This window comes from Pyrus communis, chromosome 5 (genome assembly GCF_963583255.1).
Source record: "Pyrus communis chromosome 5, drPyrComm1.1, whole genome shotgun sequence".
Lineage (NCBI taxonomy): Eukaryota > Viridiplantae > Streptophyta > Magnoliopsida > Rosales > Rosaceae > Pyrus > Pyrus communis.
Window position 1 is genome coordinate 23786353 of NC_084807.1, and position 25995 is coordinate 23812347.

At 37.0% G+C, this 25995-nt stretch overlaps 2 protein-coding genes across 4 annotated transcripts; one reads left to right on the forward strand and one right to left on the reverse strand.

The window, feature by feature from the left end:
- Window positions 1-376: 376 nt before the first annotated feature.
- LOC137734833 (rop guanine nucleotide exchange factor 7-like) lies at window positions 377-3955 on the reverse strand. Its single transcript, XM_068474129.1, has 7 exons — window positions 3371-3955; window positions 2989-3105; window positions 2703-2857; window positions 2271-2345; window positions 1889-2179; window positions 1259-1615; window positions 377-1160 (listed from the first exon to the last, which is right to left on the reverse strand). The coding sequence occupies exons 1-7, from the start codon at window positions 3699-3701 to the stop codon at window positions 663-665; spliced, it is 1824 nt and encodes a 607-aa protein (XP_068330230.1). The 5' UTR covers window positions 3702-3955; the 3' UTR covers window positions 377-662.
- A 6620-nt stretch (window positions 3956-10575) lies between these two features.
- On the forward strand, window positions 10576-16816 carry LOC137735020 (guanylyl cyclase 1). Of its 3 annotated transcripts, none has more exons than XM_068474375.1 (10): window positions 10576-10828; window positions 11635-11917; window positions 12070-12194; window positions 13159-13270; window positions 13721-13795; window positions 13918-14006; window positions 14148-14209; window positions 14964-15036; window positions 16226-16301; window positions 16475-16816. In XM_068474375.1, exons 2-10 carry the CDS (start codon window positions 11786-11788, stop codon window positions 16523-16525), a joined length of 795 nt encoding a protein of 264 aa, XP_068330476.1. In that variant the 5' UTR covers window positions 10576-10828; window positions 11635-11785; the 3' UTR covers window positions 16526-16816. The 3 variants fall into 3 exon arrangements, with proteins under 3 accessions (XP_068330476.1, XP_068330477.1, XP_068330478.1); XM_068474376.1 differs by having other exon boundaries at window positions 14151-14209; XM_068474377.1 differs by lacking the exon at window positions 10576-10828 and having other exon boundaries at window positions 11786-11917; window positions 12052-12194.
- Window positions 16817-25995: the final 9179 nt, after the last annotated feature.

Sequence of the window (25995 nt, forward strand, 5' to 3'; positions counted from 1 at the left end):
AGCCTAATATGAAGCTTTTTATAGAGCTATTCTTTCCTTGGGTTTCTATTTATCTTCATCAGATACTAGTCGCTTCATCAAGAAAGACACAACTATCACCTTCATATTGGTTTATGTTGATGATATAATCATCACATACAGTTGCACAATTCTCTCTCTCTCTCTCTCTCTCTCTCTCTCTCTCTCTCTCTCTAAAACTCCAATTCCTTACTCGCTAAGATAATACTTTCCACACTAACGAAAATTCTTTCTATCTACATATTTGGATGTCCTAAGTTCAAAAATCTTAACCTTGGAGTTCATTTTGCCTTGGGTTTGTGTTGTGTTTGAGAGAGAGAGAGGTTATTAATTTGAAATATTGAACAAGCAATCTCTTGATAAAAAATAAAAATAAAAAACAAGCAATCTCATGTCTATATTCTATCTGCAGAAGTTCCAACGACCGATCTAATGTCTCTATTTTTTTCTCCTTTTAGCTACATTTCAAATCCAAACCAACATATAAATAACAAGGAACTTTAACAAATATATTAAACTCCCCTAGCTCTCATGAAGTATCAATACTTGGTTCCACCAAGAGGTTTTCTATCTATTTCTATCATTCAGAAGCTCATTTTGCCTCAACCACTTCCAGAGACAACCATAATTTAATACGCCAAACCTCAGCGATCTGCTTCGTTTGATTTTCTCCCATTTTGGTGGGGCGAGGAGTCCTTAAGACGATCCAAAGTTTCTGTGCCGTGTACGTTTGGTATCGAAACTGACCCTTCTATTGTGTTGCTGCAGATTCTTGCTTTTGTTTCAACACCAAGGTAATTAGTCAAGACTCTCCTCACTCCAAAACTGCGTCGGGGAGGCTTGTCCTTGTTATTGGTGCGGAGAAAAGGAGTCCTCTCTCCCCTTGCAGGGCTAATTAAAGGTGCAGGTGATACGTTAGGCGTGGCAGAAGCTCTTTTGTGAGGAGTGCTTGGGGCAGGCACTGGATATGAAACCGAGACCTTCTTGCGAGAAATTACACTGACTGCAGCAACTGATGACAGTTTATCTGTCTGCTTTGCCAAGTCGTCCACATAAAGTAAATCTTCAATACGAGCCACAATGTTAAATGCCAGGCTTTCCAAAACTCTTGAATAGCTTTCAAGAATGGACTTTCCAACATCCTGAAAATTTTGAAAACAAGGAGTGTTAATGTTATGACAAAGATATAAGAAAATAAACAAAATCCAAGGAAATTTTTTTCAAAGGAAGCAAAACTAACCTTGTTGCACTGAATCTTGCTGGTGTCCAAGATAGTCTGAGTAAGACAAGGAAACCGCTGCTTCAAGGAAAGCAGGAGGCTTTCAGCTCTTTCTGCCAGCAATTCTCGCTTGTCCAGATCGATCACTAGGTCCTTGACCATCTCCCAGGATGACTTTGCGGAGGAGCGGTTTGGATAAAGTGGGGGCTTTGAGTGAGTTCGTCTACGCCAGACAAATATTGACGCTTCAACACGGTTTGCAATCTCTAGAGCAACATGTTCGCTGGACAGGTCAAGGCAGTCAAGCAAAAACTCTGGAGAGAATTTGTCTGATGTAATATATCGGTAAATTATGTCCCCAAGACAGGCCCTTCCATTCTGATTACACATCATAAGAATTTCAACGTCAGATTATGAAACTACAATCTTAGAGTAGAGAAAAGCAGCACATCATTACTCCTAGATGCAAATGTGCAAGTCACCTCTAGATTTATCAACCATAATTATGTAACTTCTATATGTGTTTAGAAAAAGCATGATTGAGTAGTAAATTTTAAAAGATTTGGAAAAAAAAAAAAAAAAAAAAAAAAATACTATAACAGCGCACTTCAGTTTCGCATAAAAGTATCGTGCAATGTTCAGTTTGCAAACCTTGGGAAGAGTTTCCAAGTACGACTCTGGAACTTCCATTTCTGCAAGAGTAATGCTGTTGATAGCCATTGCAGCTTTTAGTATTTGATTTGTGCATTCCCGCGTGTGTTGCAACTGCTTTCTTGAACTTTCACTAAGACCGTCAGCTGCCACGCGAGGTACAGGTAACCACCACTTCTCCTCTTGCCGCTGGACTGTTTTGCGAAAAGAGGCTGAGCCATCTGCTTCAGGGGCCATAACTCCTTGATCAACATACCAGAACTCCATATTGGTGAAACTATCTAATATTTCCTGGATAGAAAAACAACAAAGACTCCTAAGCTCATAATTACTTATAAAATTGGAAACTGTACATTATGAAACAATCAGGGTCTGGACTCACAAGAAGCATATTGTCTAGCTTACGCAGCCCTGGAAGATTCATAAATAGATCTGATCGGGGCCTGCAAGTCATGACCTGCAGAATGTACCACCAATAAGAAACAAAAAACATAAGACAGATTGTTCATGCTTGCCACCGATTCTCCATTCTAGATTTTGCACGTTGTTTACCATGCCGTAAAGAGTTATAAACTCATAATTGGGAAAACCATCAAAGAAGGGGACCCTAAAAAGTTAGGTCATGGCATTCGAAAGAAAAACCAACAGCAGAATTATGCTTAGGTCAGGTGAGCTAGGGTTGTGAAAAATCTAAGGTTCGAAAAATCAATTTACATTTCTCAGTCTTCCTAAATAAAAGGGAAAGATTAAACAAGACATCTTGATGTGATATTACTACAACTGGGAGCAGAATTAACGCTAAATCAAAGATTACCTCAAGCTTTTTTCCATCAGGAAATGTTTGCCAAGAAGGTATCAATTCAACAATATGGTCGGTGACGCAGATTAGCGATTCCATCTCTCTTCTCCACATTGATTTCTTTTCAGCAGGCAAGGGTTCCAATCTCCACAGTTGCCCAAAAATGGTAGCTACATGTTGTACAAGGAAAAAATAATTAATTGAAAAATAAAGTGCAACATGAAGTAATAGAACCACAGATATAGTATACATCAATTTCACAGAATTACAAATTGAAAAGAAGCTGGGAGGATGAGCATACCACAGAGATTGGTAATGGCATTCGAAATCGCCATCGCTGTGCAAACCCCTTTGCCACAACCTGACATGTCTTCTCCAAGCAACAATTTTGAAAATCTCTCTCTCATCATATCCATCTCTGTTTGAATTTCCAACATTACAATACGATTACAAAAAGGAAAATTAGTAGAATTTCCCAATAAAAAATATAAAGAAATTTAAAATTTAGGATTTTTAGATTCCCCTTTTGGTTTCTGATGCAGCTCAGCTAAAAAGTGAGCTGAAAACACGGTGAAGGTTCAAAATTTTGAATTCTGAGCATTTTTTTTTTTTTTTTTTTAACTTGTGCGACTCTTTTTCAGCAACCAAAAGAACCAATAAATCGCAGAAAATTAAAATCTGACCTGCAATTTTGGAAGCCAAGTCCCTGTAATTGCAATCATCAACAGGGGCTTTTCGTTCAGCTTCACCCAAATCAGCAACCGAGTTCTTACACAGCTCAGCTTTCCTGATCGGCCATCCCAACGGCGGCGGCGAAGAAGAAGGCCCTTTTCTTTTCACCTCCTCACCGGAAGTCTCGGGGCTCGATCGGCTGGTACTGCTTGTCTCTCTCGAGTCTCCGCCGCTCGAATCGGTGAGTGACTCGCTTCCTCCACCGACGTTGTTAGCTGAAGACTTGACAAACCCAGTTCTTTTCTTCTGCAAGTTCTCCCTTTTTCTCGTTAAAGACTCCATCTTTTCGAATTCTGAAAATGCTTGAGCTGCTGCAGCACAAGGAAAGCAAGGGAAATGAGCCAGCGTTTAGCTCAGGTGCTTTCTTCTGCCGTGGATTTGGAATGTAAAGCTTTGTGCACTTGAAGTTTTGGGAGGATTTGGGAGGTGGGTTTTGAAATTTATCTTTGTGCACATAGTGAAGCAGTCAGTCGAGGTCGAAGAAGATTATGTTATCTTTGTCGTAAAATTTGATTTTTGAGTTTGAAGTGAAGGGTGAGTCAACTGCTCATTGTCACATGCCATGCTAACGTCTCTTTTCTCTCTCTCTCTTTCTCTCCCTCTCCCCCTCCCCCTCTCCCTCTGAGTAGAGAATACGTTCAAAAAAATTAATAAAATATAGGACCACGTAGATGGAGGAGCACGGATTTGTTAATTTGTAATTACAATTTGCCCTCTGACCTTTCTTGGTCACATTTCTATCATTGTAGTGACTGACAATTCTTGGATGCTCAACAATGAGGAGGAATTCCTCTCCAAAATGTTTTGTGGTCTGTTTGCAAAATTTCTTTGTTTATAATTGAATCTGCTAATATTGTAAATTCAGTTTGTAAGATTATTTAAAAAATAATTAAGATAATAATCATTTAGTCAATCAATTATAACAAATGAATAATCGGCTCGTAATACTTTTATCAATTTCGATTGTATGTTTTATACAATTTGATAACTAAATAATCTCATATTTTATTGATTTTTTGTGCTGAGGTGATTTTTAGAGAGTAAATTATAATATGAACGGTTTTAATAATAAGTACAAATTTCTGCGAATCGGGAACAAAGTGTTTTGAGGAGGAATTTCTCCTCATTCTTTTAGTAGATAAGTATAATTTGTTAGTGACCAGTTCATCATCGTTATTGTGTCAATCGATCGGTTGTTTATGTTTAACAACTATGTTGTGCTCATTTCACTTTGAAGAAAATTTTATGAGAACATAGATCGCTTTTAGGGTTAAGCCTGCATAACCCCTAATCTGTAGTCACTTTAGGTCATATAGAAAATTTTCAATGTGAGATAAATTCATTGAGGTGGCTGCATGTGTAACTATGTCGCAAAACTCATCCGACATTGCAGAAAATTCCATTGAGAAGGTACATTGTACTTAGGGTGGACAATTCTATTAGTCCCACCCTTCCTCACAAACACACACAAACCCCCCTATTTGTTAGTTAGTTTGGCTTTACTCATGTCAGACATGACAACTTCTAATCTGACAGCTTTACAAGTTCGTCAAGTAGCCCCTATAAAAAATTCTTTCCCCTTTCAAGTTGAAAGGTCTTCCAATTCTCCAATACACTGCAAATCTATCGGGATAATTGGAAAATCGAATTGAATCTACAAGCTACTCACATAAAGTAAATTATTGGGAGAAAAATCCATTGAGAATTTACTTTGTTTTTATCTTGATCAAAGAAATGGAAAAATCGAAAATCATGAGCGTACATGAACGTATATGGAATAGGAAAGTTAGGTCAAGGTTGAAATTTGATGATCTTCAAAGCCTGAATTAGCAACTGTTCTTCCATGCCATCAAATCAACAAGTCCCAAGTGGGATTCAGCCTGAAAACCCAGACCTAACATGGCCCCAGTATCTATGATCTCTGGTTTATTTTCTTTCACCTGCATATTAGTATGGGGAAAAAGGACCAACCCACATAATGATAATATATGGTATGAATCCCACTAAAGAAAAATGTTGTCAATTTGGACCACCCAAAACGCAAATTTAATTGCCATTTATGGACCACAAAAGAAAATTTTCATATCAAGTATTTTGATCACTTCGTGAAAAATTTATGTTAAATAAAGATCAAAATGACAAATATACTTTCAATTTAATAAATAATGAACCAAAATGATTTGACAAAAATTTGAGAGTATTTTTTTTCATTTTATTCTTATTTAACGAAGATTTTTCAGAGAATGACCATATTGATGGTGAATAAACTCATAAACTAATTCTATTGATTTTAAATGTGAGGAATCAGAGTGAAGAGTGATGCCAATCTGAAAGACCTTACTTTTGGTGGCTAGAAACCATAATGCTCGTAGTTACTACCCTATGGGCTTATTATATTAACACCCCACAAATTGTTAAATAAACCCTACATACTTAATACAACCCACATTTTCTATATACCCCACATTTCTCAAATCTTATAACACTCATTTTTAATTCTCAATATACACCTTATCAATATTAGTCTTATACTTTTAATTGGTTATGAAAAGGCAAATGCTTCCACCAACTCATCAAATGATCTTGAAACAATTGGGATCTCCCAAAATGGTTCAGAGCTTTGCAAATCCTTGTCAGGTACTAAATTTAGAGGCTTTGGTGGGGATTTCAGTTTTGTTGATGGGCAATTACAAACATCTGTCTTTGAAATTGTAAATGTGTTCGGTGATGCAACAAGAAGAATTCGGTTTTGGACACCACAGAGTGGACTTGTGAGAAAATTGAAATCGAAAAACACAAGTGATCCTTGTTCAACTTCTAAATCCAATGTTGGACCTATTATACATTCCGGAGATTTTGCCTCGGTTCCTAAGGCATGGGAGATCCCGACAAACGGCAAAAGATTGAGTGTAGGAGTTCCTGTGGAGAATGGCTATCCTCAATTTGTAAAAGTAGTATATGACTCTAGCACTAACACGACTCATGTTACTGGGTACACAAGATTAATATGAACCTTAAAAAATGAATATGAATATAGAAGTTTAATTCAGCAAACGTAAGATTAAATAATTATCGATGTCATCAAAATCACTAAAACAATGGAAAATATGAAATCTTACCTCATGTGAAGTTTTCGAAACATCGATTTCGTGTTCCATTCGTCAAAAACAATTTTTCTCAATCAACATGTTTGTAGTTTCATTGGTTAGGGTTTTGTTCAACAATGGACGATGAGAGGGTTTTGATAGTTGAGAACATAAATAATACGCTAAAAGTGATTTGGGGTGTATTTAGAAATTTTTTTTTTAAACCTAATAAGATCAAAAGTATCATTGCATAGTGGGGTAAATAAGTCATTTAATATTAAATTTTATTGTGTGGTGCATCCATTATTTTGTGGAGTACTAATATAAAAAACCTTTTTAAAGAGAGTAAACAAATATTTTGTAATTAGGCGAGGGCACTTTGGTAATTCAAATGAATGGGATTTGAGTCCATATATATATTATTCACCTTTAAACTTCCCTTTGGACTTTTTGCTTGAATTTTAGTAAAAAGTGAAAATCCTACGGTTTATGAGACGCTAATTTACTTTCTAGCTGCAATTGACCTTTATGTTTTTAACAAAATTGGTCCGTTTTATTGTTAATATACTATCGATAATGTATTAATAATATTATTAGGGTTTTTTATTATTATTGACATGTTATTGATAGCGGTTAATTCATGATGTTTTCTTTGGGTGGGCAAGGTATAAAAACTTGGTGTAATGCTTAAGTTTCTTATTGGTGACTGGTGAGTTAGTCTTAGCAATGGTGGTGTTGGAGAGATTAAAGAAAGAAGTTGGGATTGAAAAATTTGAGTGAAGTTGACACACCCCGACCCAGAAAGTCCATTTGGACCCTGAATCGGGCTGTGTTGGCCGACACCTGGAAGGTGACGAAGCCATAAAATGTGATAGTGTATAAAAAGTGAATAAATTTGAATCTAAAAGTGTCTAAGTACCAGGGTGCGCTACGAGTGGGAGCGAACCCATTTCACACGCGATGTCAGAGCATAAGTAAGGTACAGTAGTGTGGTTAAGAATCATACCCTTAAAAGTAGCCACCAATACTAAGATTAGCTATATATCCTCGTTGATACGAACTCAGCAGTTAAAACCTGAAGGGATACAAAACAGAAAGTGTGAGTAAGCAGTAAAACCAAGCTTCCCAAAACTATTACCTTTCTAACAGTAATAACCCCTCACTGTAATTCCCTTATCGTTTTCTATAGGACAGTACAACATATATACATATATCCAAACCATACTCAGAAATGACCAAAACCACGGTTTGTCATCAACTCCACCATACATTAATAAGTAGGCCAAATGAACTTAATCAATACAAAGTGATATATCAGTCAGAGTCATCTAAAATGACATGTACAACTTATCTATATCTCATCAATCGTGGCTAGCATATAAGTCGGAGTCACCTATAGTGACCTGTACGACTTATCCATATCTCATCAACCATGGCTAGCATATAAGTCGAAGTCACCTATAGTGACCTGTACGACTTATCCATATCTCATCAATCATGGCTAACCAATAAGTCGGAGTCACCTATAGTGACATGTACGACTTATTCATATCTCATCAATCATGGCTAGCATATAAGTCGGAGTCACCTATAGTGACCTGTACGACTTATTCATATCTCATCAATCATGGCTAACATATAAGTCGAAGTCACCTAATTGTGACATCCCGCATCGCCCAGGGGAGTGATCCTTAAATGTATATTCTCATCCTTACCTAGCACGAGGCCTTTTGGGAGCTCACTGGCTTCGGGTTCCATGGGAACTCCGAAGTTAAGCGAGTAGCGCGCGAAAGCATTTCCAGGATGGGTGACCCATCGGGAAGTTCTCGTGTGAGTTCCCAAAAACAAAACCGTGAGGGCGTGGTCGGGGCCCAAAGTGGACAATATTGTGCTACGGTGGTGGAGCAGGCCCGGGAGGTGGTCCCACCCCCCCCGGGCCGGGATGTGACAGAAGTGAATGAGTTTGGGTGAAGTCGGTTTGAATGGAGGAGAAAAGATAAAAATAATTGTTGATTTTGGGTAGGAAAGGGAATTTGCAACCCTTTGCAACATCGCGCTACCTTGTCTTACCCAACTGCTGGGTGGGCAAAATCTTGCCTTACCATAATAAATAAAGACTACAAATTTTGTTCATCAAAGTAGTACAGAAGAAGGATAAACCTAGCTACTAGTGAGTCCAATATTATGAGATTTATAAAATATTCAAGGGTGGTTTCATCTGCTTGAAATCCCCCAAGTTATATGTGTGAAATTCCACCAACTCCCAACTTCCAACATAAAAGGATGAAGAGGGCCTCAAGGCAAATGCCCCACCATATTCCCCATACTGAATACTTTGCATGGTGGAGAGCACAGCACTACATGATCAAAGACGAAAAGGATGTATGTGGTCCAATACTTTAGTAGATGAGGTGTTAATTTTTTATTTATTCTTTTTGTATTCAAAACTCTTCATCTCTTAAATTATTGTAATATTTATAATTATCCCCTCTCTTCTTAATAATAATAAATTTAAATTTAAAATAAAAATAAAAAAGACGAAGAGGACTAAAGTTCAAATATCCCCCCATGTCGCGACTGCAAAATAAACCAATAAATAATAAAATAAAGTAGCTAAAAACCAAAGTCTTTTGGGTTGTAAATAGCCGTTAGCGACTGTGAAAGCAGAAGCAATAAGCTATAAGCTAAAAACTAAATCCTTTGACTTTTTTGTATGGTTCTCATGCGCTACAGCCTTTACAGCCTTGTTGAGGTTGCTTTTCGCAAACGCAAAAGTTGCATTTTCTTTCTGCATTCATTTTATTTTTCCCTCCTTTTGCATTCAACGTTGGGCCATAAGTTTCAGATACTTTAAATTTGAATAGGTGGTTGTCTCGTACAAATTGGATCTGTTCTGAAACCCACTGTCCTCAGCTACACCCTCTACAACTTGTGGCAGGTTTCATTTGTAGGCTGGGGGAAGTTCGGAGGCCTATGTCATTCAAATACATTGGATTCTCTCGTTACAAAATAATATTTACTTATCTGAAAAAATTGAAAATAAATAGTATGTAACTATGTACTTATCTGGGAAAATTGAGAATAAATAGTATGTTATTATCTATGTACGACAGTTCAAGATTTAAGAGGTCGGTAAGATTCATAAAGGCATTTCAACCTTTTCTAGCTATCATCGTGCGATTCATTAGAACCGAGAATCTAACCCACGACGTGCCGTGTGGAATACCAACATGGAATTCGTCCCCAACCAATGGTTCATCATGTGGTGGTTGAAAACTATAAATCCATTTGATAATTGTTTTATTTTTAGGGTTTCAAAGAGATAAATGAGAAATACATGAGAAAAATAAGAGATATAGAAGAGTGAAGAAAGATAGTTGGAAAGACATAGGAAAAGGGTATATAGAAAAAAAATATAACCAAAAACTAACAACAACATAATTCAATCAAACTCTACATAACTCAACTATTTGCTAGCAAAGAAAAAAAAATTATTTGTCACAAGAATTCATAGGCAAGTAACTATTGTACACCATTGAAATATTGTCACATTGTTAAATAATGTGAAAAAATATCAATCATATTGGTCTACGTACTTTTAACACGTGAACTATTCATATCACAAACCATAGCAAGTGGCTCAATGGTAAAGACGCAGAGTGTTGATGCCCAATAAACAAAAAAATGTGGGAGGTTCCAGATTTGATGCTCCAAGCTGATGAGTCTATTTGGTTGTGACCACGGGCAGAGTGAAATTCCCTATAATCTCTCTGGACCTGAAAAAAAGTAGATAACCGTAGCCTATCAACAATTATCTTCTTTTTCATAAAGAAAATAAATAATTATACATATCATGTCGTCGTATTCCAGTACTACCTAACAATGTCAGAATACAGAGATCCCGATTCCTTCAGTTTTTAGCCCAAGCCATCAGCACAAAAACCCACTGGGCCTTCTTCTTCCTTCCTCCTCTCCCTTTCTCTCTCTCTCCTGCAACCCACTTGTCAATTTGCGATTAAACCCAACATTTCTCATCCCCACAAATGAAATACATATAATATTTATTTTGAACAAACAAATGAAATATTTTTGTGTGGCGGCGACAAACGAAAATAAGAGAAAAAGGAAACCGCAAGTTTTTGTCAATTTGAGAAACCAAAACAAAACACAAAAATATTTAAGAGCTGAAAAACACAAGACATGGAATTTAGAATCTGAATGTTTTTCCGGGCAGGATCGAATCGGACAAGGACATAACCAGCCAGACAAGGATTCCTTGGAACTCTGCCCGCCTTTCCGCTTCTGTCGTCTTTTCCGTCAAAGGTCATGTCTTTTTACATCATTCGCTTTTCCATCTGTTTTATGAAATGATTGGATTTTGATCTGAAACTTGCGGTTGGATTGCTTTGCCTCTGACCATTGCTTTCGTTTTGATACCTCGGATTGCAAAGTATTGAGCTTTAATGTCGTTTTTGATGAATTATTGAGCTCAATTATTGGTGATGCTGTTTTTTTTTTTATATGTCCGTTTTGATTGCGGAAACTGGAAATTTAATCAAATTTATGGAAATTGATTGGTTATATTTTATGGGTTTTCGCGTCGGATTCGTTACCATGTGTAAAGCTACGTTCTTGTGAGCATCCAATAGCTTCTTTCCAAATCAGAAACCCTGGTTTTCCATTTGAACTGAATAATTGAATGCAAATGGGGTCGCAGCTCAGCTTGATTTGATTCATGGATGAGACTGTCCAAGCTCAGCTTGATTCTGCCTGAGTTGGCTTAGAATTAAGGGCCTGTTTGGGACTGCTTCTGGTAGGGCTAAAAGCGCTTTCTGAATATGTTTGGCAGAAAAGCTTAAGAAGCACATGGACTTCTAAAAAGAATTTCAATGTGTTTCTATATAAAAGTACTTATAGAAAAAGCGGTTATGAGCAGAAGTGCTTCCCACAGAAGCAGTCCTAAATAGCCTAAATGAATCTGTAATAGTCTTTCATACATCATGCCCTGGCAAAGTACGAATGTTGTTTGATTACGGCATTTTTTTTCGTGGTTGGAGAAATTAATCTTTCACTCCTCTTTGTTGTTTAGTTCGGAAACCTGATATATTTCTATGTTCAAAATGCAACAGGTTGCGGAGATATATAATTATATAATATACCCTTTAAAGATTTTTGGGGAACTTTGTTACTGGGATAACCAAGTGAAATAACCACTTTGATTATCTAAATATCTGAGATTTAGTGTGGCGGGGTGAAAACCCTTAGCGAAGTGGCTCACACATGTGGCCTTCGTATTTTTTATTCAATAAGATTCTTAAGACAGAAGATGAAGATGTATCGAATGGAGAACATTCAGGCATGGTAGAACCCTACCCATGTGAACATCCGTTGCCCTGCTCGCACTTTGTTGAAGTGAGTGTATTGTGATTCTGTTGCTACCCTTCTTATTGATTATCTACATTGAAATTACAACTGTTTTCAGTATGTACCCTGATAACAGTGTATGGATTCCAATCAAATCGTATTGTTAGTTTTAATTTGTTTAGGTGTCCTGGTGCTTATAGGTCCCGCACATAAACCAGCAAGATTCTTGGGATTGCGGCCTTGCCTGCGTTCTTATGGTCTTTCGGACCCTTGGCATAGACAACTGCGATATTCAGACATTGGCAGAGCTATGTCACACAAATAGGTGTTCCCTTCTTTATAGAGTCAGAACTTCATTTCCTCCTTTACTACTGTTATGTACTTTCCTTTGAGAATTTGTTCTTTAGAAATTATCAATGTTTATAGCATTATGGGTTTTGTGATTGGTGAAGATAGAATGTGTAGACGAATAAAATCCATTCCTCGAAAAAACTAGCCTTTTATTGTATTGCTGTATTAATCTACTCTTTCTTAGAAGGTCTTATTTACGAGGACATGCTGTATGTTACGGAAATGAATATTCTAGGTGGGATATCATATGAATGCTTGATACCAAAAGTTTCAGCTAGAGACTAGAGTTAATACTTGATACATCTGTTACATATTCAATACAAACTTATATGAAAAGTTTCTGTTATATCTGAATGCTGACATATCGTTTGCAGCATTTGGACCGTTGATCTAGCATATTTATTACAGAAGGTCTGTTATGTACTTTCCTTTGAGTATTGTCCTTTATAAATTGATTGATGTTTATAGGATTATGAGTTTGACGATTGGTGAAAAAGTGCAGATGAATAAAAGTCCGTCCTCAATCTAATGTTGAAGCTGCTAGAGTTTAACTTGAATTACTATATCAGTTTATTTTTTTCCTAAAGGTTTTATTTACAGAAGCGCATGCTGTGGCTATACCTTATGTATTCTGATACAGAAACAAGTAACATGCAACACTAGTCGTTTTTTCTCATTCACTTTTGAACCAACAGATGACTTTATGTTTCTTCTTGTATACAAATCAATATTTTTTGTGTGAAGTTCGAATTGCTATGGAGCATCCTAGGTATGTTTGTGTGAAGTTGGAATGGTTATGGAGTATATAAAAATGTTTGATACCTTCTTGTTGCTAAAAATTTGAAGTTAGACTTATACTTGTTTCATCAGTGACATATTCAACATGTGCTTACGTGAAAAGTTTCTGGTATAACTGAGTGCTTACATCTTGTTTGCAGCATTTGGACCGTTGATCTAGCATTTTTACTACAGAAGTTCTCTATTAGTTTTTCCTACTACACAGTGACATTTGGAGCAAACCCTAATTATTCTGGCGAGACATTTTACAAGGTGATTTTACTCTTAAGATGGATAAGTTTTAGTTGACGGTATTTGGTGTTGGTTAGTATGAACTAGATTGTATTGGTTGTTTGCAAGATCTGGAATGCACGTCTTAGCCTAATTGTCTATCAATTATAGATGCATATATCATATGACAACGAGGACCCAAACTGCATATAGACAAGATCATTGTCTGTCACGATTTCCTGGCATTAGCCGAACTTTGAATATTTACCAATGAGTGTCACCTAAAACTGCATGAGTACGAGTAATGCTACTTATTGCGTTTGGTATATGTAAAAGAAATGAGAAGTTGAATATTTTATTTTATTTTGAAAAGAAAACTTGTTTTGGATTTAAAGAATGTAGTATCACTTTTCTTAGTTCATATACTTGTGAGCTTGTCTTTTCAAATCTTGATGCGCATAAAAGTTTCAAATAATTAGATTTATTCTGCAGGAGCAATTACCTAATGATCTGGAGCGAGTTGATAATCTATTTCAAAAAGCACTAGAAGCCGGAATTAATATACAGGTATAATTGCTAGCTGCTCATTTCAGTTCTTGGTTACCTCTTCCCAAATTAAGAGCCAGACATCCTTTTTACTTATAATTTTCTTAGAACAAGGCAATAAACCTTCCTTCTTTTGCTTACAGCGCAGATCAATCAGTCGAGAAGAAATTTGTTTCTCGATTTTGTCCGGGAAGTACATTGCCATTGTTTTGGTTGATCAGTATAAATTGAGGTTCAAACTTCTCGCTTTCCCTTCTTTCTTTCTTCCCCTTTGATTGATAACTGTTCTTTACTGCTTGCAATAATGTATGACATATATGATCAAGTCTTACTGGGCTAATGGAAAAATATTTCTGTCAAAATTTTGTCACAGTAGGTCTTCTCCGGACGATGTTTTCGTCTCAGACTATTGTGTAAGCAACTCTGGTTACACAGGTAGGACTTTTACTTTTAGTTACCCTGGTGCTGCAATAATCTGAACTAAAAAGTTTTTCGCCAATCAGTATTGAGTATGACATTATTGTGCTTCTTTTTGTTTTTTTTTGGGGGGGGGGGGGGGGGAGGGAGAGGATATCTATCTTGTATATGCACTAGTTGACCAAAAGAAAGGAAAACGGGACATAAATACATGGCTTTTTTTGGGGGGGGTGGGGGGGGTGGGGAGGATATCTATCTTGTATATGTACTAGTTGACCAAAAGAAAGGAAAACGGGACATAAATACATGGCTTAGCAAGACAGGTTGGATGACCTCTTGTGTTCAGAACTGTGATAACGTAGCTCGTAGGCCTGTAATTCATGTTAATGTCATTCCATTTCCAAAAAGTGAGAACGGTGGTTAGCAATGAGCTAATTCCTATAGGATGTTTCTCCAACATGATTTCCCCAGCTCTTCTGAATTAACAATTTATGGAATTATAATTAAACTTAAAGGCATGCATGCTGGGATGATTTATATGGTCCAATATCCTAGTGGATAGGCTGTTGGGTTCAAAAATCCCCCCTCCCATAAATTATTGTAATAATTTCAAACCCTTCCCCCTCCCCTTAATAATAATAAATAAAGTAAATGCTGGGATGAAGTATCTTTTTGCACGTCGTGATTATTCACTTCTGCTCCCAGTCACAACCTTCAGAAGTTTACGTCTTTAGATGAATTGATTACTGATTATTATTATTGTCTTTTGTAGGTCACTATGTCGTCATATGTGGGTATGACACTACTGCAGATGAGTTTGAAATTAGAGATCCGGCCTGTTCAAGGTATTATCTTCATTGCAAGTTTTTTTCTTTTCCCTTCTTTTTTGGGAAAGAAGAAGAAAATCTGTTACCTTATCTTCTATTGATGCCGTTGGGTCATCTTCGTTCGTGTTTAGCTTTCTCACTGGTATAAAGCATGATGACATCAATTTGGAGATTACCTGACTCCAACAATTTCTTACATTTTGTGGAGTAAGGCAAACAAATTCAACACTTCCTGCCTTGACTAATAAGTTGTACTTAGTAGAAAGATTTGAGTGATGAGTTATGAAAACCCATCGTATGATAAGTTTAAGTTTGTCAAACCTCTTAGAGAGGATAGGAGACAATCCAGCTTTCATGATTTCTACTGTAAATGTACAAATTGAAATAAGAAACTGATGACTAGTAAACTAACTATGCTCAAAATTCAGTAAGACATTACCGATTACCTGTTCAATAAGGTTGTCTGTCAGAGGAAGTCTTAGTTTATCATGATTCCCAATCTACCCATCACATAAAACTAAGTTAATTTTATTATTTACACTATGTTCATCACCCTATGACATTCCTGCTATTGGGTTTAAAGTCTAGCAACTTGAGTGAGTGGTACTCCACCATAAGAATAGTTAAGAAGATCCGATATCCACCGGCTAAACCTATTGATGGTCGGTGTGAAATTTGATCTTCTGAATCTTGATTAATTGAGTCTCCCGCACCTGGTATTATTTCGAGATGTTCCATATTAAGGCTGCAAATGTTACTCAGAAAGGCTGCATTATGCTTGCATATAGCCAATAGTGCTGAAGAAGTCAAACCCTATGGTCATTATCATTCATCGCATGTTTCCTTACTTAGAATGGGGAAAGACATGGTTGTTCAGGTACGGGATAAACTACCCCCTCCTTGGTGATATGATACCTGGTTGATTAGGCAAGGGATAAATGATTTTGATGCGGGGCCCACTTATTTTTTATTCCTCGTGTGATAGTAAACGCAGGATATTTCAGGAATGGGGATGATACCCATCCCTTCCATACCCATTCCTGGTGAGTAAGCATGCCCTCAATGAGTTTTGTTTATGTCAATAGTCTTCGATACAAGATTTACATGCATGTGTGCTTACATTTGCATTCTGTAGGCACGGTGAACACTTTGATTGTTTTCCCAAATTCTTTTTAGCTTATAAAATATTACACTCTGGTAACTGCAGGAAAAATGAGAGGATCTCCTCAACGTGCTTAGAAGAAGCCCGCAAATCCTTTGGTACCGATGAGGATCTTCTCTTGGTAATCCAAACTGAGCCTTCACCTTGTTGTGCACATCGGTTGTCATCTAATCATTATTTAGTTGCTAGGGTGTTAGTTATGGGTCCCTAATTCTTCCATGGCATGAAGTAACTTCATCTGTCACAAACATCTAATGGTAGAAACAACTAATTTCGTGTGGGATTTCGACGCAGATATCTCTGAAGAAGAGTGGGAAGCAAAATCGCCCGGGAACACACCAGTGATTGTGTTGATTGCTAACATCAATTGTCAGTCCCCATGAAAACGAAGAAACATATGTATTACAAGTTTTTTCGTATTTAGAATTAGCACGTACGATATAGGGAAAATTTGTTTCTCTATTGATTTTAAAAGCACAGTATGTAAGCTCCCGAATTGGTGGGATGGACGTGCAAACCATCAACGGACATAATTGTACATCATGTAACATGTATGTATGTATGTATTCTGTACTACCATCTCCATTTCCAAACAGATTCTTATGTCTCAATAAAGTAGAATCACATGACCCTTGAGTTTTTCGTTTAATCTCTAGTGATTTTCACTTCCTATGTCATATTGTAAATGCAGTTTTCACATTTTTTTCGGGCCTCAATCAGTGCGTTGAGATGTGTCTATCCCTCTCTTAAATCGAAATCGATACCTAAACTAAAAAGAAAAGACCACGAGGTTTTCTATAATGCAAGATGAATCTTGTTGGATAATGGCGGGATGTGAACCACCAGTTGATTATTGACTAAACTCTGTTGATTGACCGGCCTCTTACATTCTGCAACTATCCTGCAAGGTTATGGATGATATCCCCTCACTGTAAGGGACAGGAAGCACTTTAATTTTCAGAGTGTACCTGTGATTTCTTCAATACAAGCATGCGATAGTGATGTAAGCCATCGTTTTCCAGTCAAATTCATCATTGTCCTGAGTTCATGTGCTCCTCGTCAGAGCTGTAGATATGTAGAGCTACTGAGCTAGCCCCATAAATTATCTAAACTTAACCATAAACGGACTTCGTGTGACCAAGTATATACATACATACATGCTTGTGGGCCTATAACAAAAAATGCATGCATGCATGTTCGACCATGGAAGACACATGCATGCACGTGTGCACGTAGAGAGTGCGCGCAATTATTCAAGTTAGGGTTTATTGAATTCCGTTTCTTAGATCATATTTTAAGAATATTGTGGTCACACTCACCGTTTGATTTTAATTCAATGTTAGCGAAGAAAGTACAATAAAAAAGTAAAGTGGTCATCTACCGTTAAATTATTATCTAATTATGAGTGACCATAATTTCCTTGGACCATGACTGAGGAGTTAATTTAGTCCTCCATTATTCAAGCTAAAGTTTAATGAGTTTTGATTTCTTAGCTCATAGTTCAAGAATATTACGATGATTCATTGTTCAATCTTAATTAAAAAATAGGGTAAATATCAATTTATTACCCTCAAGTTTCGTAGTTTTCAACATTTGGTACATTAAGTTGTTTTCGTCCCAGAATTATATCTAAAGTGTTAATTTTGAGACAGTTTCATACATCCGTTAGTCTGTCTGTTAAATCAACCGTTAACTGATGATGTGGCGCTCACGTGGACAGTGACTAGGCGCCACGTGTCATAGGGGCCCACATAAATATTAAAAAAAATTAAAAATAAAAATAAAAATAAAAAAGTTTATGGGCTCAACCCCGACCCCTTCCCTCCCTTCTCTCCGCACACCCACCCTCAACCCCCGATCCCCTCCCTCCCTTCTCTCCTCTTCGACAAACCACGACCCCAAAGAAATCTCTTCCCTCCTCTGTACCAAATTCAAACAATGGTGGAAGGTCGCAAATGGAATGGAAAATTTCAGATCAAGATCGTGCGGTCACGGAAGGTCGCAGATGGAGGGCTACAATGGCGGACCCTCTTCCTCGGGGGTCAATGAGATGCAGGATCTCAGGGGCTACAGCGCCTCCTACGCAACCTCTGTGCACTGCAGCAGCAGCAAACCTAGGCGGGAAACAACGGCGAGAAGATTAGGAAGGGGAAGTCGGCGACGAAGAGCTGGAGCCTGAGTGATCCGAAGATGCAGAGGAAGAAGAGGATGGCAAGCTATAAGGTGTATATAGTGGAAGGGAAACTCAAACAGTCACTACGGAAGAGCTTCCGGGGGAGAGGGTGTGCAGATGAAAGAAGGGAGGGAGGGGGTCGGGTGAAGAGAGAAAGGACGAAAGGTTGGGTGGGCGAGAGAAGGGACGAAAGGTTGGGTGGGCGAGAGAAAAGATGGAGGGTTGGGTGGGATCGGAGGGATGGAGGGTTTGGGTGGGATTGCCGGAGGGGGAGGGGGTCGGGGTGTGAGGTAGAAGAAGGGTGGTGTTTTTGTTTTTTTTTTTTTTTTCCCTAATTTGTATTATTATTTTTTTAATATCCACGTGGGCCATATTGACACATGGCGCACAGTCATTTTCCACATGGACGCCATGTCATCAGTTAACGGCTGATTTAACAAACAGACTAACGAATGTATGAAACTGTCTCAAAATTAACATTTTAGGTATGACTCTGGGACAAAAAAAACTTCATGTACCAAATGTTGAAAATCACGAAACTTGAAAGTAGCAAACTGATATTTATCCTAAAAAATAAAATGATCATCTATTATTGAATTAACATCGAATTATGAGTGATCATAACCTTCTTTGCTTATAAGGTTTAAGAGAAGTTTAAGAGAACATGAGTGAGGGTTTAATTTAGTCCTCGATTTGGGGTACTTTCCTTCTTTTTTCTCGACATTTGAGACACTAATACCATGTCTTGACCTAAACAAACTATAATCTATATGGCTGTCTGTCTATAAATAATGGATTAAGTCCAATGTGATTGAGCTAATTAAGAACTGTGTTATTATTATTTATGATTAATTTTGGCATTATCTAGATGATGGTGGAGGAATTGGTGGAAACGGAATACGCATGGAAGATTGAGTTGGCTCAAAGAAGGTGATGAATAGTATTGCAAAGTGCACTGGCATATAATAAATATATACACACACACACACATATATCTAGCAACATGTACATAGTATATAGTAGATAGCATAAAATATATAATTCCAAATCTTAGAAAAACAAAGATTCCGACAAATGAAAGCCTTTCCCCGGAGAACAATAAAACATGTCTCTCGATACACACACCCCATAACTTGGTGTATTATTGTTTCACTCGGTCATTTTGTATGGCAACCATATGTTGTTCTATTATTATATGCTGCTCTTTTCCTTTTTGTTTTTATGGTTTAGGAAGTAGAAGGTGTAGAATTATCAGAAAGACGGGTCAAAGTTTCATTTCAACCACAACGATACAGTCCCTAACTTCGTAATTACTACATGCCAAATTCGTAAGGTGTGGGGTTTTATCACATAAAGTCTCGGTATTAGTCACCGATATTGTCCTTAACTTGGTAATTATTACTTGCTCAATCCGTAAGGTGTGGGGTTTTATCACAAAAGACATCGGTATTAGTTGGAGTGGGATTAAGGTATCAAACTCTTTTTTTCTCATGGATACAATCAATGTGGGACATTTCAACACACTCCACGTGGGAGATCCACACATTGACAACCACGTGGAGTCAATGGGACTCACCCTACACACAGGGCTAAGGGGGCTTACCCATCACATGGCATTACAGCATGGGCTCACTTCCTAGCTCTGATACCACATAGAATTATCAGAGAGACAAGCCAATCCAACTTGGTAATTACCACCTACCCATCCGTCAGGTGTGGGGTTTTGTTACAAAAGGCTTGAGTATTAGTTGAAGTGGGATTAGAGTGTTAAACTCTTATTTTCTCATAGATACGATCGATGTGGGACATTTCAACAGAATGGCATGCCATACTCTCATCTAGAAATTATATTTGTGCCACTATGTGATTCTAAACTAGAAAGTAGTAATATAGACACAAAATCTCATTTAGTAAATGCATATTGTGTGCCCCTTCTTAGCCATAATTTAGGATTACGGTAGAAAAACAAGATGATAGGATTTCTGTAAGGACTATGTATTTGTCATAGAAGACTCTTATATTTTAGAGAAAAAAAAATAGTGATATATAAAAGAGAGCACATATGGTGACATATTATTTGGGTTAATATTTGAACATTGGATTTAGATAAAGAAAAGCCCAAGAATACCTAATTCAAGGAGACTTGCCCGAAGCCCAACACCAAGCCAGAAGCAAATTGAGGCTTTCTCAGCCAAAATGCAAGCCATATGCTTGCCATTGAAGTGACAAGTGATAGGGACTACCCTACTACCAGCCAAAGAACACTTTCTAGTGGCATTACAAGTAAAAAGATGATGACTCACTACCCTCCAAAGTGCTTTCGGGCAAGAACAAAGTTACAACGGTTGGGCTAATTTGCCTATAAAAGGAGGAAAAAGCCCCCAGAGACAAGGACACTCAACCAATCAAACAAACAAACATACAAACTCTGCTCTCAAGCCAGATTTGCATCCAAAAGCTTAATTCAACCCAGATTCAGTCATTTTTAATGACAAGCTATCTCTTGTTTAGATTTCCTTATAAAGCCTATCTTTCTCTAGTTTAAAGCTCTGTTACCTTCAACCATTGTATTATCAATTCCCTCGTTTAATCTTGTTTACCATCCATCCCTTTTTAGCGAATAAACCCCTGTTAGTTCAGAGAAAAGCGAATACAAGAGGTTCAACCTTGCCAGATAAGGTGAAATCTTGCCCGAAGCTCTTTGTTTGTTTTCTGAATTTGTAGATCTATTACTTAATGCATTCTCCAGTATGTATTCAAGTTGTTTCCATCAGTTTTCCTACTTTAAGAGTCTCGTTTGTATCTGGGTCTAGTCATTTTAATGAATATGCTTTCATTAAAATCAATCAAGAACCAAGTAGATGACTTAGAAGGCTCTGGACTCCCTTCATTCGAACATACAAAACTATGAACTAAAAGTCCTTGGTCACAAGGCAAGAAAAAGAACTTATGTGGACTTAACCCATCCACGACAATCCGTAGGAAAATCCCCTTCTCTAGTCTTGGGAAATTGATAACAAGAAGTCTAAGTAACTTGGGGCGCAAGTAATCGACCAAACACACTTGTTATACATCTGCTATACTGAGATAGTAGTGGCACACCTAGCATTCAGTTAGTTTTGATTGTGAGTCTCAAGGCCTACACCTAAGGCCCCACAAATGCACCTTTCAAAACTAACTCTATCCTCTTATTGTAACACATCAACAAGCAAGAGGCCAACGACACATCCAAAGTGACAATCCCTTAGGAGCTATGCTGAGGGCCGAGGATCCTTCCGCAGAGAAATCTTCGCCCGAACACATACATTGGCCTATATATATCCCGATTTAATTTGCTGTAGTAAACGGAGTACCTGCTTCGAAGCTAATCTCTTAATATTGAATCAACTAGATTTCAGTAATGCTAATATTTCTCTTTTATGAATTAGAAAAACTTAATGTCAAGCATCGTAGTTCATTACTTATATCTAACATAAACTTCTAAAACTTAATGCCAATCAACGTAGTTCGTTACTTATATCTAGTTCATTACTTATATCTAACATAAACTTCCAAAACTTAATGCCAATCAACGTAGTTCATTACTTATATCTAACATAAACTTCCAAAGTTATGGATTTTGGATGCCTCAACTTGTGCAATTCAAAATTCATTTAGTAGGGTATGATTCTTGGCTTTTCGGTTGTATATATATTTGTGAAACTATTTTCTTGATTGTGTAAATAAGGCAGAATAATTATACGATCAGTGAAAGGACAACTATTTTATAAGAAATCATGCTGATGAGATAAATAAGCACATAATTATATACAACCGATGATAAAACATATCAATTATAAAGCCAAATTCATTGAATCAAGAGTTGCGATGAAATTGAATTATACATGTCTTAACCAATGTGATCTTCTTCCAACCGTGCTTGCATGTCGTATTAATTAGGTGTGCATGATTTGGCTCACATACACAATAATGCAATTGTTGTCTAACTCGAAGGGATGGCAGAATCTTTGTTTGTAAGGTTTGATCGTTCACAATAATGCAATGCTTATCTCTCTAAACAACGGGTGTGAGCACATGTGATCAGATGAGCCCTATGAAAATGTAACTTTTGCATGTGACCCTCCTCCCCCTTTATCAACATGCATGGAATTGTTTTTCTATTTTTTTATTTTTAATTTTATTCCAATAAAAAGGTTTAAAAAACCATTTAATGTTTATTAGATGCGTGATGCCACTAAGTCTAAATATTAAAAAAGAAAATCTCCTATAAATTAGGTGCCACCACCACCACTTTTAGTAAGGGGTGTGGGTTAGGGTTTGCTCAAGCCCACCCCAAATCAGAAGGGAAATAAATGGCCACACAAGAGAGTAATCCAAACATTAATAAAACAAGAGAAATTTCGATCAATTTATTTTATTAAGACATCTCTCACACGTAATCAGATTATTATGGTGCGTTTGTTTTATTGGACTATCTCGGATTGGACTAAGTTCAATGACTAAATTGAGTTGGCTTAGCATGAACGAACTAGTATAGGCATAATAAAGTGTTTGTACAGTGTCAAACTAAGTCACAAATTAAATTATTTTTATGATCTAAATTATTTTTTGCCATTTTTTTAATTCTCTCCCCCTCTTTCTTTTCCTTTTTCTTTTCTCTTTCTTATCCTTTCCAAATACTTCTCGTTGGATTTGGATCCTCTCCTGAGCAGAGGGTCCGAATCTTGCTAACCAAGCAACACGGACCGTTAGATCAAAATCCAACGGCTACAAACAGGAGGACATTCTAAAAGTTATAATAATTGTAGCCGTTGAATTTTGATCCAACTGTCCGTGTTGCTTGGTCAGCAGGATTCGAACCCTCTGCTCAGGAGAGGATCCAAATCCCTTCTTGTTCCCTTCTTCTTCTTTTTTTGGTCAAAGCTCCGTTCTTTTCCACTCATTACTTTTTCTTTTTCTCTTCCTTTTCAAATTCAAGAACTGAGTACAAGCCGATAAATCCCAACCAGATGAAAGATTTACTAATCAAAGCAGGCATTTGAGTTACAGATGGTGTGGTCGAGCGCGAATGCTTAGATCAGCATCAGCATCGAGCAGGACGAGGAGAGAGGGAGAGAGTGTGGACTGTGTGGTGGTCTAGTGGTGTGATTTCGTAGGACTGAGGAGAGATTGCATGCAACGAAAGTAGGAGAGCAAAAAGCAAACGAATGGAGGGGATGCCTTAGTAGTCCCATGGTTATTGGGGGTCTCGCTAAAACCTCATAACGAAAAGGTTTGTCCATGCAAATCCTCTTTAGTCTCATTAATCTTAATTCTAGCACGGTAGAAACACGGGACTAGACAAAGGATTAATCCAGTCTAGTCCATTGATTGTTAGTGAGGCTAAACAAACACACCCTTATTGAGATAAGTTATACCAAAATAACATGTCTTAAATTTTTTAGGATTGAGTACCTAAAACCCTCCAATTTTTTAGTGTCATTCTAAATTGGTCTCAACCTTTTTCAAATATTCCAAACAAATACCCAACCTATTGAAAATGTCGCATCCATTAAACCCCAATTAATTTTTTCGTTAAATATACATGTGGCAACAATAGATCCCACTTTTTAACTTACAGGGACTTTAAAATAATAATAAAAATAACTACAAAAAGACATAAATATACAAATAAATAAATAAACAAATTCACAAAAAAAAAGGGGAAAAAAAAAAAAAAAAAAGATCGGAAACTATCAAGCCCCCACCACCTCCAAGCTCAATCTACGACCACCTAAATCCCATCCTAACCTTTATATTCAAAACACACCAACTGGGTATATCATGGTCAACATTAATATTAGTTATCTCAAAATCTAAATTTCAAACATAAATTATATATTATGAAACCTAATGAGGAAACGGGTATTGAATTGAAACGAAACTGAACCCAAATTGAAATTACAGTAGGAGGGTAATCACTTAACAAAGAAAAGGGTTAGTAATTCATATAGGTTTTAAGGAGCTTGTTTCTCTGCTCATGTGATTTCCTCATTAGCCGATTCTCGGTTGGTAAAGCTTCCATGACAATTTTTCTTCGTGGGCGATGAATATGATTATGGCTACATCATGGCAGTCCATACAATTTCAGCAATCTCCATAACCTTCTTATCGATGTTGGTGGCTTGATTTGTAGGGTGAAGTTGGTGATTGAGCGTTGAGTTTGAAGGTGACGGCCAGATGGGGTGGTGATGATCATTAGTTAGAGGATTCCATGCTTACATTACCTAATATTGCTTTTGGAGATAAAGTAAGTCCTAGTTCATATAACAGAAATTTAACTAGGCTTAACAGATATGATATTTTTAATAAATTGGGCACTTATTTGAAATGTTTAAAGTTAAAATTAGTTTGGAATGATACATAAACGTTGAAAAGCTTTAGATAATTCTATTTTTTATGAAACTATTTTACGAATGATTTGATTAGAATGATCCCACATATAATAAACATTTTCATCACCCTTCCCAAGAGCCTTTGACCAAGAGCAACAAGGTGTGTTTGCCCATGTGATGCCTCCTCTGTCTTGATTGAGTGAAATGGTGGCCAGTTCTACGTCATAATTTCAATTTCTAACAATCTTTGAATATAATCAAATGGGAAAAACGTAGCAGTAGCATGCACGAGAGAGAGAGAGAGAGAGAGAGAGAGGGCGGCAGGTAAGTTCGATTGTTCGAATTTTGAAAAATTAGGGAACAAAATCTATAAAGGAGGACAGCATTATTTGGGCTACCTAAAATGGGGTGTCACAGTGTCACTTGTCACCATCACTTACGCACCATGATGCCGTGCAACCATTTCCATGGGGAGAGGATCCTCTCCGAAATTTACTTTGTACAGATCTTAAGGATCATCGTATTTTAGCCATTCATCATATATCGTGTAATTATTTTTTGATTCTTATAATTTGAATCCGGATGGAATCCAAATACATTTCCACAAACATATATGAACAGAAGAAAGGCATAAACTAGGGGGAGGAGGGATTTTTTGGCCATCATCCGTCACGAGAGGCTAAACGTAGACTCTCATTGTATTTTAACTTTTTTTAAAATGATAAAGACTACGTTAGGGTTATAATTTTTCATCTCTAATCATGTAGGTCTATATTAATGTCCTTTCATATTTTATTTTATTTTTTTTAACGAGCCAAAGTTAGCCTGCAATGGGCAACATGTTGCATGTCCAGGGACCAAACTTAACATAATTCTCTTTAACTTTTTTTTTTTTTTTTTTGAACAAACGATATTGTCTACACTAAGAAGGTGTGGGAGTAGGCTAAGCCTCACAATGACCTAGTAATAATGTGGTTCAAATTTGCTTTTAGCAATAATTGAAACTTAAGACCTCTCACTTACAAGTGAAGAAGAATACCACTACATCGTAATACTAACAATTAAGTGACGAATCTCCTTAGCCCTTTGGTTGGAGACTTATTTTGTCAAATTTAAGCTTAAATGTGACATATAGCTCTTGGTTAGAGATAACTTTAAGTACTTTGAAATATGACAGTGTCTCTAAATTATAAGGTGTGAGATTTTATTCTAAAAAATTTCAGTGTAACTAGAAATAGAATTATTCGTATATAAATATCGGATGTGGA

Bases quoted from the DNA above. Each gene is read 5' to 3' on its own strand.
- LOC137734833 (XM_068474129.1), bottom strand. From the start codon at position 3,701: ATGGAGTCTTTAACGAGAAAAAGGGAGAACTTGCAGAAGAAAAGAACT. The intron at 1,616-1,888 runs GTTTGCAAACTG...ATGTGTAATCAG, and splicing joins ACTTGGAAACTCTTCCCAAG to AATGGAAGGGCCTGTCTTGG. The intron at 1,161-1,258 runs GTTAGTTTTGCT...CAAAATTTTCAG, and splicing joins GCAAGATTCAGTGCAACAAG to GATGTTGGAAAGTCCATTCT.
- LOC137735020 (XM_068474375.1), top strand. From the start codon at position 11,786: ATGTGGCCTTCGTATTTTTTATTCAATAAGATTCTTAAGACAGAAGAT. The intron at 13,796-13,917 runs GTATAATTGCTA...TTTTGCTTACAG, and splicing joins AAGCCGGAATTAATATACAG to CGCAGATCAATCAGTCGAGA. The intron at 14,210-14,963 runs GTAGGACTTTTA...TGTCTTTTGTAG, and splicing joins AAGCAACTCTGGTTACACAG to GTCACTATGTCGTCATATGT.